At 28.0% G+C, this 20,979-nt stretch overlaps 2 protein-coding genes across 3 annotated transcripts; both read left to right on the top strand.

Annotated features, from left to right (window-relative positions):
- The first annotated feature begins 1,432 nt into the window (after window positions 1-1,432).
- Window positions 1,433-9,619, top strand: LOC115694715 (uncharacterized). Of its 2 annotated transcripts, none has more exons than XM_061117670.1 (4): window positions 1,433-1,636; window positions 2,363-2,422; window positions 5,360-5,903; window positions 6,682-7,100. In XM_061117670.1, exons 1-4 carry the CDS (start codon window positions 1,607-1,609, stop codon window positions 6,969-6,971), a joined length of 924 nt encoding a protein of 307 aa, XP_060973653.1. In that variant the 5' UTR covers window positions 1,433-1,606; the 3' UTR covers window positions 6,972-7,100. The 2 variants fall into 2 exon arrangements, with proteins under 2 accessions (XP_060973653.1, XP_060973652.1); XM_061117669.1 differs by lacking the exon at window positions 5,360-5,903 and adding an exon at window positions 8,401-9,619 and having other exon boundaries at window positions 1,601-1,636; window positions 6,682-7,310.
- A 6,495-nt stretch (window positions 9,620-16,114) lies between these two features.
- Window positions 16,115-20,678, top strand: LOC115695675 (probable serine/threonine-protein kinase PBL16). Its single transcript, XM_030622736.2, has 6 exons — window positions 16,115-16,503; window positions 18,416-18,720; window positions 18,808-18,943; window positions 19,309-19,445; window positions 19,828-19,951; window positions 20,035-20,678. The coding sequence occupies exons 1-6, from the start codon at window positions 16,437-16,439 to the stop codon at window positions 20,424-20,426; spliced, it is 1,161 nt and encodes a 386-aa protein (XP_030478596.1). The 5' UTR covers window positions 16,115-16,436; the 3' UTR covers window positions 20,427-20,678.
- The last annotated feature ends 301 nt before the right edge of the window (window positions 20,679-20,979 follow it).

Here is a 20,979-nt window from a genome sequence, read left to right as displayed (position 1 = left end):
ATTCTTCATCGGGGACGCGACGAGGACGGGACAAGAAATCTCCTAATATAAAAAGTAAAGATTATTTTAAAAATTTAAGGTGACGTTTGGTAAAAATTTTTTAAACAGTTTTTTGTTTTTAAAATTGAAAAAGTGAAAATATTTTTTAAAAATATGTTCTATAAATTGTTTTTACTTTTTAATTTTTTAATTGAGAATCAAAATTTTAAAAACAAAAAAAAAAGTCATTTCAATATTTTTTTTTAAACAATTTTTTTTCTTAATCAATATTTTAGACTTCGATCAGACCCGGACCCAAATCCCGTCACGGCCCTGGTGCTGAACCCGGCCTCTGACCTAAACCTGAATTCGGTCCCGGACCTAAACTCGACGTAAATAAAATCAAAAAATAAAAATAAAAATAAATTTTACAGAACACACTTTTGTTTTCTGTTTTTAAAATTGAAAAACAAAAGTAGTTACAGAACGCATTTTTATTTTTCAAAAACAAAATTTTTAAAAACAAAAATTTCACTTCCATTTTGTGATTAAAAAATTAGAAAACAAAACTGTTACCAAACGGCACCTAAAATGTTTAAATATATTAAATTACATAAAAAAAATTAAAATATTATACATTATTTATTATTTTAATATACTAATTAGTATACAAAACACTACTTACAAAATTATAAAGTAATACTAATATACAAAAAAAATACAAACACATTATAAAATATAAATATTAATAAAAAGATAATAATATATTAATCGGGTCCCCCTCAAGGCGGGGAGTGTAATCTCCGTCTCCGTCCCATTTAATATTCAGGAACAAAAAATAATCTCCGTCCCTATCTCGTTCCCCATTTAGACAAAGAATCCCCGTCCCATTAGGGGTAGGGTCGACAAAACGGGTCAGACCCAATAACACAACTCGAAACCCGCGCAAGATTTAGCGAATTTGGGTTTACCTTAAATGTTTGAGTTGACTCGTGTAACCCGATTAATAAACGGGTCGTGTTCAGGTTGATACGACTAACAAATTGACTCGTTAGCAACCTAGCTAGTTAAACGTGTTGCATACTTCATAAACGTGTTATTGGTTCACATGTCTAAATAAAATATGCTTATAAATAGGTTACACGGGTCTTGCCGTATCAACCCATTAAAAAATGGATCGTGTTCGGGTTTCATTTTCTGATACCATTATCAAACAGGTCGTGTTAGGATCGAGTATATACCTGTTATACATGGATCTCGATACGATACGAATTCAACTCGTGAACATGAATTGCCACCTCCTAAGGGCAAGTCCTCGCGAGGCCATCCCGAAAGAAAAATTGTGCATCCTTAGTACTAATAGTAATATACTTTCCATTTCGTTATATTTCATTTTCTATATATGAAAGAAAAGTACTAATTTTTGTTTAGTCCCCCAACAGCCAAAAATGAATTAACTGTCAAAAATTGAGTGCATTGACATAGAAGTCAATCAGCTTTGTCTCCAAGTGGCAATATGTTTAACTATTTGATGTTAAATAGAGAGTTGGTATGTGTTGGAAAAACCACATCTACAAGTTTTAGTGTTCTCTAATGTTGTGTATTGAGGCCACAAATTCTAGACGCCATGGAAATGAGTCAGTCAAGCATAACACAGGTACACAATGCAATTCCTCTACATTTGTATTTCTCATTATTAAATAGTTTGATTCATACATAGAAAGAATGATGTCGGTTACGAGATTCTATCTCAAAATCAATTTGTAATGAGTGAATTAACCTATGTTCTTAAATATCACTTAATATTTTTACATTTATCCATATATGACAATATTGTCCAATTATGCTCAACTCCCTTTATTATTATTATTATTATTATTATTATTATTATTATTATGATGGTTTATTTGTAGCGAAACTCTCTTATACTTTAATTTATAAGTATTTAACCTTTTTTAATTTTTTTTTTTGACAAAATCTCTTTATATGTTTACTTTTCATTGTAAATTTGAGATGTCAGTTAGTTATAACTGTTAAATACTAATTAAAATTATCACTTTGTTAGTTTCGAGATTTTACTATCACATATACAGAGTGCTTATCCAGTTGATGTTTAATGATAATATTAAGCTGACCCCTCAAATTTACAAAGAATTATAAATTTAAGAGAATTTTACCACTAAATAAAAATAAGAGGGTTAAATATATAAGAATTAAAAAATAAAGAGATTTTACCACAAATTGAAATTATTTTTTGTTATTATTAGGTATTAGGATTGGATTTCTATGGGCTGTCAAACAAATTCTCAATGAATTATTTTGCCTACCATTTCTTTTCTTCTCTCTTTTTTTCTTTGAAAAGTCTTTTCTTCTCTATTATCAGAATTTCACTAGCTGCCAAGCACTCTTGCCCAAAAATTCAATAAAGTCAGAAATCAGTGAGGTAAGTGTTAAGAATTGCTTCAAATATCTCTATTTATTTTCTTCTTAATTTTCACATTTTATAATTTTTTTATTTTACTTTAAATTCTCCTCTTAATTCTCTTTTTTATTCTTTTATTCTACTTTATTTTATAGATAGCATTAATTTTATCGAAAAAAATAGAGATGATTAATTAATTAAAAATTTTAAATAAATAATTATTCACTTTAAAATGTACTAAATTATGCTCATTGAACTTTTTTGATTGTTAAAAATTCTCCCGGAACTATTGAAATTGTTAGATTTAAAGATTTTTATCTAATTTCATTCAATTTTATTACTAATCCAGTGATCGTCCATGTACTAAATTATACTTTCCAGACTTTGATATCTAACAAATCACGTCTATCGAATTTTGACAAGTATCAAATTATGCCTTATCAATTTTTATCCATGTTAGACATTCCTTACTAAAATTAGACAAAAATCTTTAAATCCAACAATCTTAATAGTTTATTAGAGATTTTTAACAACCTTAAAAGTTCATGAAATATGATTTAGAACATATCAAAACTCAAAGAGTATTAATTTTATATATAATAACTAACGATTCACTTAATTAAATAACAAATGATTCACTTATGTACAAGTAAATTACGGTAATGACATCAAATTTAAATGTAGTAACTAGTGATTAATAAGAGTGAAATTGTGAATTACGGACATCAAATTTAAATATAATAGTACTGTCTACAAATGATCTACGATGATAATTACAATTATTTTAAAAATATTTCTTTTTGCGTGTTTTTTTTATATAAATAATTGTATGAATTTTTTTTAGAGTTTTCTATATAATGTTATCATTTTTTCAATAAACATTTTTTAAAAAAATTATACATAAAAATGTATTTTAATTTATTTAATATAATTTTATTGTTTAATTAATATTTATATAAAATTTAAAGTTCTTACAAACAACCTCAGCTGAATGGTGGCCTAGTATTTACTAGTTTTAATATGTTAGTCATTATTTGATGGTAAACCATAATTATATACATTGACTATATTATTCAAATTATATTATTAAGTTTCCATAGTATTACATTTAGGACTCTTACATTACAGATTTGATATTAAAATGGAATAATTAGCAGTAATACTATTTAAATTATACATTCTATTATATTTAATCTTAAAAATTAATTTTTTTTGGGCCAAATTCCTCAAGTTTTGTTTTGCTTATAATTGTAAATATTCGTATACACATGCATATTCAGGCCTTGCCAGGGCCGGCCCTGAAACAAAGTGGGCCATAGGGGAAAAAAAAAATTTGGGCCCTCATGTTAGAAAAAATGTGGTATTTTTCAAAATTGGTAAAAAAAATATATAATTTTAAAAGAAGAAAAAAAAATTTGGGCCCCTGAGCTGGGTGGGCCCTAAGCACAGGCCTAGCCCGCCTATGCCCATGGCCGGGCCTGGGCCTTGCTATCCATGCCACATTTACAATTAATTAGGTATTATACTACGAAAAATAACTATCTTTACTGATAATTTTTTAGTCACAGTATAATTTTTTTGTGACTAAATGTAATTTTTAGTTACAACAAAAAATTACTTACAACTAAAACATAACATTTAGATACAAGTTGTTACTAATTTAATTTTTAGTCACAACAAATTGTAATTTTTGTGACTAATTAATATCTTTAATTAGCCATAGACATTTTAGTCACAACATAATATTGATGTTTTGTAAATAAAAGTAAGATTTTTTCGTAGTGATATCAGAAGGGAAATTTGATTTTCTATACTTAAAAAACCTTAATATTTTATTCTTAAACCAATACATTTCAAACTAAGAAAAATATGACACTTTTATCTAAAACCCAAAAATACCCCTCTCTTAACTCAACCTCATCTCTCTCTCTTCCTCCGTTCGAAATCGAAAAAAAAAAAAAAAAATTCCCTGTGTCCGATGGTCGACCCCATGGTCCGACCAATCGACCCATCGGACTTCATGGTCCGAGCCATCGACTCCCACTCTTCTGCCTCAAATCGCAAAATATACCGGTCCGACCATCGGACCCGCATGTTTTTTTTTTTTTTTTTTTTTGCGATTTCGAGAGAGGAAGAGAGGGGGGTCCGATTGGTCAGACCCATGGTCCGACCATCTGACTCGTATGTTTTTTTTTTTTTTTTTTTTTTGGTTTTTTGCGATCGTAGAGAGGAAAAGAGAGGGGCCGAGGGGTGCGAAGTTTGGGTGGTCCGAGAGAGGGGCCGTCGAGGGTGTTGGTGCGGGTGGTCGGAGGTCGGAGGTGGTGGTGAGGGTGGGCGGTTGTGGGATGCGAGAGAGAGAGAGAGAGAGAGAGAGAGAGAGATGATGCAAAGAGAGTTTGAGGGAAAGAGAGAGAATGAGTTTGAATTGTGAGGGGGTATTTTTGGGGTTTTAATAAAAATGTCATAGTTTTTTTATTTTGAAAAGTTTTGGTTTAATAATAAATTTTTTTAATTTTTTAAGTATATAAAATCAAATTTGCTATTACCTAATTATTAATTTAAATAATAAAAAATTAATCTAATACAGTTATATTTTATAAATATATAAAATTTAATTTAGTTTTAAATTTATTTATAAATAAAATAAGTAAAATAAGTTTAAATATATATATATATATACAATAAAATTCAAACTCAAAACTTAACATACACATCAAAATAAAAATTAAACCATAAATGAGAATTTATGTTATTTTTTAGCAACAAATTTAATATTTTAAGTATTTATGTCACAAATTTTTTAATAGTAAAGTTAAAGTTTTAATATAATTTTATTAAGTAATTATTATTAATTAAAATACACAATTTATTTTTATATATAATTTAAAATATATATCGGCCGCAAAGCGCGTGATGTTTACTAGCAAGTAAAATAAGTTTAAATATATATATATTCAGATGAAGTCGATTTCTATAGAAGATGGTGAATGTTCTAATGATGAGAAGATCTTGAATTTTTTCAACGCGGTGAAGTCCGACGACATAGACCAGATTCAAAATCTCTTAAGTTCATCACCAGATCTAATTGAGAACGACAACAAAGATAATGGTGACACACCTTTGCATGTTGCTGTAATGTTAGGGAATTTTGAGGTTGTAAAACTCATCGTAGATAACATGAATATTAATCTATTACGAAAGCCAAATAAGACGAGAAATACGGTGTTGCATGAAGCTGTTAAGAATCTAAACTTGGATATTGTTAAGTTTTTACTTGAAAAAGATTCGAGTTTAGTTAATTCGAATAATGAAGACGGAGAATCACCGTTGTTCTTGGCTATCGATAGAGAGCTTTATGAAATTGCTTCTCACATTTTAAGTAAAATTGAAAATGTGGGAGGAATATTATTGGATGAGAAGGGTAGTTGGTCTGGAAGGAATGGTTTGAATGTTATGCATGCAGCTGTTATTCGCAACAAGGGTAAAAATCCTAAGATCAAAGGTACGACAATATTAATTAATTTTTTTTTTTAAAGATTTAATCAATCAAAAGTAATGGCTTGCTAGATAGAAATTACATACTATGGGGTTCATCAAACCGTTATACCGCACAAACTATTTGCACTGCACCACAATGCATAAAAAATATGGTTTGAAATTATTTATAGTGCGATTGTGGTTAGCATTTTTACCAATTCGCGCGGTGCGATGCGGTTTGCAGTTTGAAATTTAATGATTGCAGTTTAAACTGTACCGCATTATATATTAGAAAATACTGCATTATTTTTTTTAGAGACAATTTAATATAATGACTTGATGATTAGTATATGTTATGATGTTTAAATTTTAATAAGATTTTTTTGTATTGTTAAAACTCTATTAGATTAATTTTTGAATTTTCATTATATTGTTTAATAATGATGATAGTGTAAACCGCACCGCATTTTTGCAGTGTAATTTTTGTGATTTTAAGATTTTGCAGTACAGTTGCGGTTTGAGAAATTATAAAAACTGTATATGTGGTTTGGTTTAAAAAAATATTACAACTCACACCATCCGTACCACAAACACCCTTATTACGTAATGTGGGACAAATATACATAAATTTAATTAATTGATTAAACCTATTAATTAAATTGAGTATGTGTTCTTTTTATTATTAGGATATATATTTGTTAAAAAGAAATATATATTTTCATTTAAATTGTTACATATTATTATTGTAAAATACAAAAATTTCCCTACTAAATTATTAATAATCATACTGTACATATATATAGGTGATGGAGTGATTGAGAAGCTGTTAGAAAAATATGGCAATAATATTTTAGAAGGGAAAGATGAGCATGGATGGACTCCTCTTCATTATGCAGCACACTTGAATGAGTTCCATTTGGTGAATAAGTTTTTGTCTAAACACTCCTTAATTTGTTGTATTCAAGACAACAAAGGCATGTCTCCCCTTCACATTGCGGCCAAGAATGATTCTATCAAAGCATTACAATCATTAAAAAATGGATCGGGATTATATAGGTACAAGATGTTCGAGTTATTGGACAAGAAAAATTGAACGGCTCTACATGTTGCTGTGAAGAGTAAACACACATCTTTGGTAGAGAGAATGCTTTCTTTTAAAGAATGTAATTACATTATCAATTGGAAAGACAAAGATGGAAATACTTGCTTTCATCTTGCTGCTCTTACTGGAAGTTCTATAATGGTATCAGTATTCTTCAATTATGGACATTGTGGAGTACTAGATAAAGTAATTTTCAATTATGACAATAGAAGACTACTAGATAATAAAGTAGTCTTCAATTATGACCATCGTAGAGTACTAGATAAAGCTGCAGTTAACAACGAGAAGATGACGGCCATTGATATCTATTTTCGCCAAGTCGAATTTCACGTAAGTTTTATTATGTTTCTTATATTAAATGTGGTTATTTAATTATTCTTTTATTTTTTCCGTTAAAGTTATAAACGGTTAAATTAAATTAATAACGTTAAATCAATCAATTAATTATCATTTTTTGAAATGAATGCTAGTTTTTGGTAAGACTCATTTAATAATTACTTAAAAAAAAAATATTAATTTTGAAATGAATAAAAATGATAATAGAAAAAATGTATTTATAGTATATTTAAAAGAACAATATACTATCTAAATAATGTGGGACAAAAGTAAATTTAGTAAAGAATGTAACTTTATTTCTATTTAAGACATAATATAAAACTATGACAATTTATAAAATAAAATGAAAAGAATATAAAATGTCACATAACTACTTTTATGCTTTCCTAAATATATAGATATGTAGATGTTAATAGCACTACAATATAGGATTCGAATCACTAACCCCGTAACCACTTGAGGCTAGCTCAAGTGGCCATAGGTGGGTGTGAGTGTGTTGGAGGTCCTAGGTTCGAGTCCCAGTAAAACATGATGGTAATATATAAACGCTTAAATAAAAAAAAAAAAAAATCACTAACCCAATGTGAAATGCCAAGTCTCTTTACCATTTGACCAAGTTAAGCTACTCATATATATATATATATAGGGACACGATTTTGTCCCGTGATGTACGGCAGCCGTTAGATAAGGAAGTTTTTTGATCTGAGAGCTGGGGTTGATTTAGGGGCAATTAGGGTTAAAAAATGGTAACGTACCCTGAGACCCATCTAATGTACCACGGAATACATTCCGTGAAATTACACTGCGGGACAAAATTGTATCCCTATATATATAAATATATTTATTAATTATATAACATTTTTATATGAAAATTTTTCGGGTATCTATTGACAAAAATTATGAGATTTTATCTCAAAAATAAGTGATTATGAGTGGAATAGCTCATGCTGGGTCAAATATTTTTACATTTAATTTATGTGCCAAAATCTATTAGGGGAGTCATAATTTTTTGTCACTTTGGGCTTCCATTTTTCTAAGCATGGATAGTACATTGATTCTTGATTTGAACACATTTTTTTTGCAGATTGTTGATTTGATAAGAGATTTGCGTTGCTATAAAACGAGTTTGGAAAGCGTACACGATGTCAATGGCGATAAACCGAAAGAGAAAGAAGAAGAGAAAGAGATGGTTGTTTCATTTGAACATAAACAACAACAATGCAACATTAATATTGGAGAAAGAGGATTACATTTCAGCAATGAAATTGTTAATGTCAACTTAATTGTAGCAACAATCGTAGCAAGCATCACATTTGCGGCGGGTATCCAAATTCCCGGTGGATTCAACGACGAGGGCATGGCCATCTTACAAGAACAATCATGGTTCAAATTTTTCATCACCTTTAACTCATCTAGTTTCGGTTTATCATCAGCGTCGGTATTGCTCACATTTGTATCAGTGCTCTACAATACAACTGTTAAAAGACAATTTCCGAAATCAACATCCCTCTATTTCTTGCCCATTGTCATTTGCCTAACTATTGGATCCATTGCTTCATCAATAGTGGCTTACATGTTCTCTACAAGAGCCACAATGCCATTGGAGACCAAGTATCCTCCATGGAAATTTGCTTTTTATGCGTTTCTCTACCCCTTGCTCTACATATGTTATTTTGTTCTCAATGGGGTTATAATTATATACTATAGATTACGTAATAGTGTAAGTAGTATCATTGTCAATTTAATATCTTGAATATATGGATTGTCATGTGGAACAAATTTCAATTCATCATCACTTTTACTTTTAACAAATTATTACGTGAATTCCTTAAGAATCTTGTGGTTCAAAAAAAACCTGATTTAGTCGTAAGAAAGTGGTTGAAAGAGTTCGTGTTTCTTTAGGGTTGGATGATCTTTTTGCTATTGATTCTTGTGGCTGTAGTGGTGGTATTGCGCTTTTGTGGCGTAATGGTAGTTATGTTAATTTGCTTCGATATACTAGTAACTATGTATATGTTGAGATTGTTTTCTTGGAACAAGGTATTTGGCGTCTCACTGGCTTTTATGGGAGCCTAATTCGCAATTTAAATTCTGTTTCTTGGGATCAACTTCGGTCTCTTTTGCAAGCTTCGAGCCTTCCGTGGTGTGGGATTGGAGACTTGAATAATATTTTATCTCATGAGGATAAAAAAGGGAGTCTTTCTTATTCGAATTAGATTAAGAAAATTTACATGGTATATTAACTTTTGCTATTTTTTTTACAAAAATATTGTCAGGCGGTATTTTTTACTTTTTTACTGTGTTTTTTTATAAGTTTCATACTGCAGTATACTGTGTTAAGTTTTTACTGGTATTTTTTAGTTGTTCTACTATTGTTTTGAGTTGTACTATTTTGTGTTCTACTGGTATGTTATAAAAACACAGTATTTTTGAAAATTTTTCAGTGTGACTATTTTTGTAAAAGTTATTTCAAATTTCAGTATTTTTGTAAGTTTCCCTTAGATTATTGATGCATTTAAAAGTACAATACAAGACTGTGGTTGAGTTGATTTGGATTTAATTGGGCATCGATTTACTTAGGACAAGAGTTGAGGGACAAATTCTTGGTTGGAAGTTCATCCTGATAGAGTTCTTGTTTAATAATAATAATAATAATAATAATAATAATAATAATAATAATTGGTTACTTTATAAGTGTCCTAAACTATAACCGGTTACTCTAAACTATATTTCTCATATATTAGTTTTATTTAGTTTATTCTAAAGAATAATTATTTAAAAAAACAAAACTATATTCTGTAAATTTTACAAAAAAACACTTTTTTATATATTTTTACAGATTTTTTTTTCATTTATAAATTTTACAAATTTGTGATTTTTAAAAGGAAACTAACTTTGTTTTCATGTTTCCTTACAGTATATTAATAACGGTTTGTAAGAAAAAATAAACGTAAAATGTAAAAAAAAAAATATTCCATAAAAACGTAAAATTTTTATAGTTTTTGGGTATTTCTGAAATAATCCAAAAAAAAAGCCCACTTTCTACATTAATTAAATTTATTTTTAAATAAAATTTAATTTAAATATATAATTTTATAAGTATCGTACTCAAATTATTTCACATCGTCACATAATTAAGATATAATTTTAAAGATAATAGATTTATGTTCTTTAGAAATAAATGTGTAGGTTTGTGGGAAAATTGGGGCAAAATGGTTATGAAGTGTAAAAATGTAAAAACCCCTACTTTTTTTAGCAAATATATGGTAACTTAAAATTATTATTTTATACATAAAATGTGAATTGGATTAGATATTTTCACCTAGGGGTATTTATTGGACTACGTCCAATATTTTTAGGTTTATCCAGATCCGATTCAATTATATATTAGATGTTAGATTTTATCATATGATCTGATCCAATTAATTTCAGTCATCTAATCGATCCAACATTTATTGGATGTTGAATTAGATCAGTTCTATCCGTTGGATGTATTTCATATATATTTATTGATTTAATTTGAGTTTATCTAATATTTTAGACCTAGTATTTTTTGGATCAGATCAGATCATTAAATATTTTAGGTCTAGTATAATCTAAGAAAAAAAAAAGAGTAAAATTCTAAAATAAATGTTAACTAAGATTAAAAAATATATATAACAGTAATCAATCATTATATTAGTAACCAAATGGTTTCTTTTTTAAAAATAGCGAAAAAATATATGTTTTCTACATTTTGATATGTTCACATTGAAAAATAGATCACAATGATATTTTTTAGGCTCATTTAAATTTTGATATGATTATAAATTATTTTTAAAGTTTGAAAGATGAGATATAAATAAGAGAGAAAGAAGAATGAGAGAAAGGGAGTAGCTTAAGAGAAAAAGATGAGGATATAGTGATCAACCTATACAATAAAATGGATTAAATAAAATTGCACAAGAGTTTATAAATTTATAATTAGGAATATAAAATTGATGATTAATTTAGGTATTAATACAAGTCAAGATAAGCAATAATTATTAATAATATATAATATCACATCCATCGTGTGAGAAATGCCAATTCAAAGTTATCATATATCTTATATATTAATAATTAATTTATATCTAATTATAAGTAGAATAATTAGTATTTTTTTGTTGTTGAACTTTTTATATTATCAAGCTATGCTTTTTATAATATACACTTGGTTAATAATATTTTTGAAATATAATTTTTACATAATGTAGTCATTCTATCATACATATTTTATCAAATTTTATCTTGAACGAGTGCAAAGTAAAAAATAATTAATATATAAATGCAAATTAAATATCTTTCACTTTTTTTATTTTAAAAATTAAAAAGCTAAAAATAAAAATATAAATTTTTATATATAAAAAAGTATTTTATTTTATTATTCATTAATGTAAAAATAGTTAATGGATATTTAATTTGCATTAATTTATTAACTATCATTCACTACTTTACTTATTTCAGATAAAATTGAATAAAATAGTATCGAAGGACTGGTTACTGTAAAATTATATTTTGATGGGTATTATTAACGAGTTGTATAATATAGAGGAAATTACACTCTATATACCCACTTTTTATTTTTTTGATTTTAATTTTTATATTTCGTTAATTATTTTTTTAATTTATATCTAGTTTTATAGGCCATATTCCTATTATGTGTGTTATTAGGGATTCTAATTTTAATAAATTATGTGAGATTATATTTAGTATTTTGATTATAAAAGAGGGTATTTATTAATTAAAATTAATTTACAGTTATATTTAGTTAATATGTAATAAAAAAAAATGTAATTCTCAACTTATCCTATAACATAAGGTATAAACTTAATACTATAAGAATTTCAGGGCAAAATACCCATTATTGTTATAAGTAATATATAATATAATGAGTCAAATAAATTGAAAATTATATGATCAAATGTGACATTGACTCCTAGTTGAAATTAGTTTGGTTCATATTGAAATTATATAGAAGAGAAGACCAAGACTTAGACTAGCTAGTACTTAATTATTCTAATACATTACATTATGTTACATACATTGAATTAATATATTATATGTATACACTCATTGTTAATATGATGAATATAAAAATGTGTTTGTGGTGATCAAATGTGAAATGAAGACATATATGATGGATATGTCTTAAAGCACATATTGCAAAATGATAGTTTAAGTAGGAGTAAAGTATTTTTCTTCTTATTTTCTCTATTTTTATTTATTTATTTATATTTATATTGAAAAGGAATTTATATATATATATGTGTGTGTGAGAGTATAGTAGGTGGAAAATTTAAATTAATTGATATATATACTAGATCGAAAAGAAAGCACTAGTTTTTGTTTCTAAGTAGTTGACATTAATTTCTCCTTAATTATTTTCCATGATAGCATCTTAATCTTTTATTGCTTTTCCTTTTAAACCACTTTAATCCAAAAATTCTTTATATATAATATATACCATTTAAAATTAATAATTAATTGACCCTTTTGAAAAGAGTATATATATAGCTTAATTACTAATACTAATTCAATCATATATGGTAGAAATGAATGAGTCTAATAAAACTTAATTATGTTAATATTTTTTCTTAAAGAAAAACATATTTATAAAATAATATTTTAATAGTTGTTCACAACAACTAATATGAAAATTATACTAAATCACGACCTTTATGGACCATAATAATTTTTTACTTATAAAACTTGTGGCTAAAAAATATCATGAATTCTATATTCTTACTTAAAAGTTTGTGATTAAGGACTTGTTTGGTACACTGTTTTGTATACTGTTTTGTATTATATTGTATTATATAGAGTATTGTATTGAATTGAATTGCATTGTATTAATATTATTTAATACAATAAAATGTTTGATATTGACTTGTATTAATAAATTATATAAAATTATACTATCTTTACCATAAACTCGACCTCAACTCCGATCCTAGACTCGAATCTCATCTCTGACCCCGGGCCACAAATCCCTACTTGAACCCCAGCTCCAAACCCCGACCTCGGTCCTAGACTTGGATCCCATCTCCGACCTCGGGCCACAAACTCCTACCCGAACCCCAGCCCAAAACCTAGACCTCAGACCTTGTCTACGGTCCGAGTCAACGTCATTATCTGAGTCCAGGCTTCCTGACTAGGGTCGAGATCTAGGTCCCTAACCCTATACCCTTTGTCAATATTATAATACATGTTAATACAGGTCATTTGTTATGTATTATATAATACAATTCACATTATATTAAAATTTATGGTCGTAATAATTAATACAATACAAAATTTTATCCAAATATAGTGTTTCTTATTTAATATAATGCCATTTTTATACAACCTATCAAATGAGTTCTAAGAGTATAATTATGAATATTATAACCTTTTCGTAACTCATAAATATTTTTAGTCATATAATAAGTGTTGTAGCTAAAATAAATTGATAACAAGTTGTATTTAAATATAATTATTTAGTTACAAATTATTTTTATTATAACTAAAAGTGATATTTAATTAAAAAAAATGTAAACTTCACAAAAATCTAAAAACTGCCTCCATTCTTGAATGCAGTTAGAAAATCACTATACATGCATGAATAAAATAAGAATTGAGTTTAGAGTTTAGAGGGTACCAACATTTGGTGGTGTAATTTATATCTTTATATATTAAAAGTGCTTATCTAACGGCAATTCTTGGTTTAACAGAATATACTTAAAATTTTTTTAAAAGAATATTCTATTAAATTTAACGATTAGGTTTGATCTCCCGTTAACAAATAAACCCAATAATTAAACCCAAAAAATTAAACAATCTTTTAAATATTAATAATCTCTTTTTAAATTAAAAAAAATCATCTTAGCCACATATCTCTCTAACAAACCTATCTTGGGAGAATATTAATATTTTTTTTTTATTTATTTTTTAAAAAAGAAAAATCTTTATATATTAAAGTTAACCTCACGTTATCTCATGTTTTCTCTGGATAAGCATAGGAAGCAGAAATACCACTTCTATCTTTGTGTGATTGCAGATATACCACTTCTGTCATTGACCCACTTTTTAGCTTTATAAATGGAGATGTTTATATAATATTAACACTTTACAGAATATTTATAGATATAAACTTACATTACAATGCTATGTTAAAAAAAGAACTAAATAGAATAATCTACTACTCCAATAATAAATTTATTTACAATTTTATAATTACAATAATATTATTTTTAATACATTATTAAATAATATTTCAAATATAAATATTTAATTTTTTTAAACAAAAAATTTGTAATCTTTAAAAATAAAATACATTCAAAATCTTAAAAAGACCAAAATCTTAAATAAAACTAGCAATACGTGGCTCGGCACGTACATTCACCTAGTATATATATATATATATATGTACATATTATAATTTTTAAACAAGATTTGGTGGTAAATCACAATTATATATATTTAGATATAATTTAAGATCTCTTATTAATCAATCAAATGAATGTTAGGTGAGGTTGTTGGAAAGCTTCCAACAATTGGATTATTCAAACAACAATAGAGATGATATATATAAACAATATATATATATATAGAGAGAGAGATTGAAAATGCTATGCACCTTCTATGCGCACTAATAAAGAAAGAAAGAACCAATTTTAATTTTGAAACAAAATAATGGAAAAAATGTTCTTAATAAAATAATTTTGTAAATATTGTTTTGCAATATATAATATTTTAATAATTCTATCTTTACAAAAAATATTATTTCCAAAACACTCCATACCATAAACATATGCACATACAAATTGAATTTATAGTGATGATATTACTTGGTGTTATGCACTAATTAAACTCTTATTGTTGATATATTTTATTTTAAAATATATACTTTTTGAAAATTGAATTCTAATATTAATTATATATTAAATTTAGTTGGATAACTATTAAGTATTAAATGACATTAAGGATGCATTTTTCTTTCTTCATTTTTTAAAAAATTGGTTTTTCCTTGAAATTATAGAGACAAAAAATTACATATAATCATTCATTAATATAATTTGATATTTTATACTTATTCCAATTTAATAGTTGAGAAATATGTCTCTCATAGTAATATTTATACAAAATTTCAAAAACTCAAAAAATTATACAACATATAATCTATATTCTCAACGGTGTAAAATAAGCAACTTCATCTTAAAATCAACAACTATTAAAGTTAAACGATAAAATTCTCTGCACAAATTAACGCTATCATAATGCTAAAGTGTGGCGGTCTAGCTTACCAATATATGTATGTGGTTTTAGTCTTTTTTAGTTGTAATTTTATGTGTGTTTTTGGTAGTTTTTTTAATTTTTTTTTCTTCCAAATTTATGTTTTGGGTTTCTAAAGTGGTTGCAACGCTAGTTGCAGTAGGGATTTTTATATGATTTTTTGTTGCAATTTAGGTTGCAGCGCTAGTTGCAATAAGAATTTTTATGTAGAATTTCGTAAAATATAAAAAAAACTATTTTGAAGTGTAAAAATAAAAAAACCTAAATATACTATATGATATTAATATGACATTGCATATTTTAATGAAATTGAACAATGTTATTTTCCAAATAAATGGAGAATCAAGCTTCTACAAGAAGACATAATAGTGGGATAAATAATTATCATTTTTGAAAGAGATTTGAATGTATTTTTCTTCAATAATAATAAAAATAATTTCTTTAAATATAAATAAATAAAAATGTGGACTATACAATGGACCCCATTTTCTTTGCCATGGCAAAAGAGCCAAATGTCCACTTCAATCCTCCACCTCCTTCCTTCCCAACTCATTCATCATTACATTACCATCAAAGAATCCATTTTTATTTTTCCATTCTCTCTTTCTTACACTTTCTCATCTTCTCTTCTTCCACATCACCATTTTCTCCCACTACTTTTCTCTCTATTCCCACTCAAACCCCTTTTCTTATAAACAAAAAAAATACAATCTTTTTTGCTTCATTTCCATGGCAAACTCTTTCTCTTAAGTTTTCTCTTAGGAGTCTTTTTTGAAGCTTTCTTTCTTTATTTACCTTTTTCTTATTCATTTTGGTTTAAAAAGAAAAATGGGGAATTGTTGTTGTTGCAGAAGAGAACCTTCAGTTATCAGAGTATCATCCAATGCAAAGTCAGGTAAGTTAGTTACTAATTGAATTTTTTGTTCATAAAAATTTGATCTTTACTTTTGATACACTAAAAAGATTTGATTTTTATTGTTGGGTTTTTGCCACAGTTGGATTTTTTTACTTGGGTTTGTGTTTTCTCAATCTTAAATGATCATAATCATAGTGAACTACATAATCATAGTTAATTAAGCTAAAAGGGTTATGCTTATATTTCATAAAAGAAACCATCTTTATTAGAATTTAGAGTGTTTGAAAATGTTCACTTTAGAATCTCCTATTATTGTGTAAGCAAAAATCAATTAGAAGAAGAGAAAGATTTTCTTTTTTGTTTGAGACCACTAATGAATATGATAGTGGTCCATTTACTTTTTCTCATGTGCTAAGTGGGTAGTCCTCCTCATTATAGTGCGCTCTCTCTTATCTCTACTATTCTTTTTTATCAAATTATATCCTTTCTTTAAAGTCAAACTTTTTTCCTATTTCTTCTAGATTATATAAATAGTATTGTTTACTAATATATTTGGTCATAATTTAATACATATGGCTGATTTTGGACTTGTCTTTTATGTCTATCTTATAATTTGTTTTTTTTTTAAAAGAATAAAATATCTTTTCAGATGAACACTCTTTTTCTTTGATCTTGTAATAGGAAATGTTAAGTGCTACCGTCAACTTCTTATTGCAATCTTTTAGTCAAGTTTTGTACTTGAAAATATATGTCAGAATATTTTTTTCAAATTTCTTTTCATAGTCGTGTTTGTTATGTTTACAACATCATCTCTGTAAATTTTTAAAATTTTTTGAATAATTTATAGTGTCGAAAAATATGTTTGAAGTTTTTTGAACACGCATGGTAAACTGGAATATGAGGAACTATATTTTCAGTACTATAAATTATTCGGAATTTTTCAAAAATTTACAGGAATTTATAACGAATACCGCAATAAAAATAATATTTCGGCATGTGATTTCAAGGGTGGTGATTAACTAAAAAGATGTAATAAGAGATTGTAATTAGTAGTTCTCTAAAAAATAAATAAAGTATGAATGGAACTCTCTCATAGCCTTTGGAGTAACTTTCAAAGTGGTGATTTTTACTAACTGTGTAAGTAAAGATAGTTTCTTTGTTTAACTGTTATAATGGAGAAAAAGGAAAGATTTGCTTCCTAGTACTTTGGAGCCAAGAAATTTTGTTACTTTAAATCTCTTAAAAGGACAATACTTTTCATTTTTTTTTACACATGAGACTAAAAGAATGAACTTGCTTGATATAAAGATAGTTTTTTTTATTAAGTTAAGAAATTCATAAAGCTTGCCACTTTAGTTTTGCTTTCTAATACTTTAGAGGCATCATTAATAAAAATTAATAAGGACCTTTAGCCACACAAAATAAGGCACTAGTAGTACCTAATACGATTACAAAGTAGCATCTTGCGAATGGTTAATGATATTCTATCGTAATTATTGAATTAAGATATGTACAACCTGATACTTAACTGAACCAATAGTGATACTCGTATTCCGTACCACTCTTACCTTTTAGCATTTTTCAATTGTTTTAACAGAGCATTTAAGTGCTACAAAGTCATAAGTAGTTCTTCCACTTTTAAGCTTAGCCATTCATAAAGCTTGCCACTTTAGTTTTGCTTTCTATGCATCATTATAGCCACACCAAGCAATTAGCATCACCTAGTGATGTTTTATAATAGTTATTAAATTAAAATATGTGGCACTGATACTTAATTAAACTAATAATAGACAGCTCGTGATGGTGTGCTAGTATTGGGCACCACTGTTGCCTTTTAACATTTCTCTGTTGTAGTTTTACCACTTTTTCTTACCATAATAGAATGAACTTGTTTATATAACTAGCTAGAACTGAAATGTGTGTTCTTTTGTTATCTGATCTTACTCTGCAGAGTCATCCAAAGACAATAGTCCCTCAGTTATGAGAAAAGAAGTTAGAAAACTACCATCAAATCCCGAGGAAGTTGAGAGCTTGCGTCGCGATTCTGCAGCAAATCCTTTGATTGCATTCACATTCAAAGAATTAAAGTTAATGACTGATAATTTTAGACAAGATTACATGTTGGGTGGTGGCGGTTTCGGTAGTGTGTATAAAGGGTTTATAACTGAGGACTTAAGAGATGGCCTTACACCTCTTCCGGTAGCTGTAAAGGTTCATGATGGAGATAACAGTCATCAGGGACATAGAGAATGGCTGGTAAAAATGCTCTGTCTCATATTCGATTCCATAACAGAGTTTTCAATGAAAATGTAACTAAAAATGAGAGCTTTTGTATGTTTCTAGGCAGAAGTTATTTTCTTGGGGCAGCTTTCACATCCGAATTTGGTTAAACTTGTTGGTTATTGCTGCGAAGATGAACACCGAGTACTAATTTACGAGTACATGTCTCGTGGAAGTGTGGAGAACAATTTGTTTTCGAGTAAGTACTTTCGTAGAGCTAGCTATTATTGTGTCATGAAATTTTGGGATGTTTTTCTTCCTAGAATGATGCCATGTTCTTAGGATTGACATCATAAGAAAGTGGTTTTTGTTATGTAATAGGGCTAACATCTTGAATTGGATACCATTTTCGGATTAGAAAGGTAAAAGGTAAAACTTGGGGAAGGAAATGATGTTCTTTCGAGTTTTTCAACTCGTTGAGATCACGAGCTCTTGCTCGGTTGACTTTGATGTAAAAAACATTTGATGTATCTTGAATTCTCGACGAATCTAAAGGCGTTTGTGTATCGAAAATTTTACTAATGTGTAAATCACCTCTGATTAGCCTTTCCTTGATTGTTGCAGGAGTGTTGCTTCCTTTGCCATGGTCAATAAGAATGAAGATTGCTTATGGTGCTGCAAAAGGACTTGCCTTTCTTCATGAAGCTGAAAAACCTGTCATTTATCGCGATTTCAAGACCTCTAACATTCTGCTGGACCAGGTTAGCATCTCAATCTTCCCCATATCGAAAACTATTGGTTTAACTTGTTCTTTGACCAAATCCACCCACGTTAGGATTACTCGTTAATGGTTGATCCAGTTTGATGGATTCGCCCTCTAATAGATGAGAAAGTGTTAAGCATTTTGAATGAAACAATATATAGAGGTCTTATAATCAGACTCGGTCTTGACTAAGGCAGACTAGGCTCGTATCTTGGGCCCTCAAATCCCGAATCCTAAATGATTATAGTTTGAACTTTATATTTATTTGATTAATTGAATTTTGGTTGTTGATTAAGGCACAAGGCAAGCAATGTCAACCATTACAGCCAAAGTGTTCGATTCGCTTAAACATAAGAAATTACTTTTGAATTCTTGAACAGGATTACAATGCAAAGCTCTCTGATTTCGGTCTTGCAAAAGACGGTCCAGAAGGTGACAACTCTCATGTTTCGACTCGAATAATGGGAACTTATGGTTATGCTGCACCAGAATATATCATGACAGGTAATGTCATTACCTTAAACACAGAACTAACAATGAAAACATGTTTCGAGATCAATCTAACAAGACAATGTCTTTATTCGCAGGCCATCTAACACCCCGAAGTGATGTTTACAGCTACGGAGTTGTTCTTCTTGAGCTTTTAACAGGAAGGAAATCGTTAGACAAGTTGCGTCCAGCTCGGGAACAAAACTTAACAGATTGGGCTATTCCTTTGCTTAAAGAGAAGAAAAAAGTGCTTAACATCATAGACCCGAGACTAGAAGATTACCCGACGAAAGGAGTTCACAAGGCAGCCATGTTGGCTTACCATTGCTTGAACAAAAACCCGAAAGCGAGGCCCCTAATGAGAGATGTTGTAGACTCATTGGAGCCTCTACAGAACACTAATGAAATTTATGATGACAAAGGTACCATAACTGTCATAACTGCTCCTCAAGTTTATGAAGTTAAAGTGAAAGAAGATACAAAAGTGTAGTAATTTGTTTATTACATGACTATACTCATCATTTTGTTTCTTAATAAGTTTCTTCTTTCACTTTTGTAATTTTTGAAGTAGATATAAAGGTTTTCTTGTGTGTATCTTAAGAGAATTTTTTGGGGGTTTTTTGAGTAAAAAAAAAAAACAGGGCTTTTTGTGAAAATTACAGGTTGTAAAGATCATTATAAGAGCATATGTTTTCCTTTGTAGATTATGATGAAAAGTGTTATTTTCAAACTAGGCACATACTAATTTGAGAATTTTCTTTTTAGCTATGAAATGTTCATTGAAATATTCAAAGGTTACAATGAGAGCATTGCTACATATTATTGAGAGGCATAGTAATATTCCATAAATATTATTACATTAAATCATAGAGTATTGTTATTGGGCATTATAGTGCTCAACATTTTTTATAAGTGGTGTTTCACGATTAGTTAGCGATATTTACTAGAAGCTATTTTCTTATGTTATATGAGACTTGATATTTAATTATACCAATAACGATATGACACCGAGGAGAGTGTTAGACACATGCGGTGTTTTTTAG

The sequence above is a fragment of the Cannabis sativa genome, chromosome 6, assembly GCF_029168945.1.
Source record: "Cannabis sativa cultivar Pink pepper isolate KNU-18-1 chromosome 6, ASM2916894v1, whole genome shotgun sequence".
Lineage (NCBI taxonomy): Eukaryota > Viridiplantae > Streptophyta > Magnoliopsida > Rosales > Cannabaceae > Cannabis > Cannabis sativa.
The sequence above is the reverse complement of the archived record's forward strand: the minus strand, read 5'-3'. Positions and strand labels throughout refer to the sequence as shown.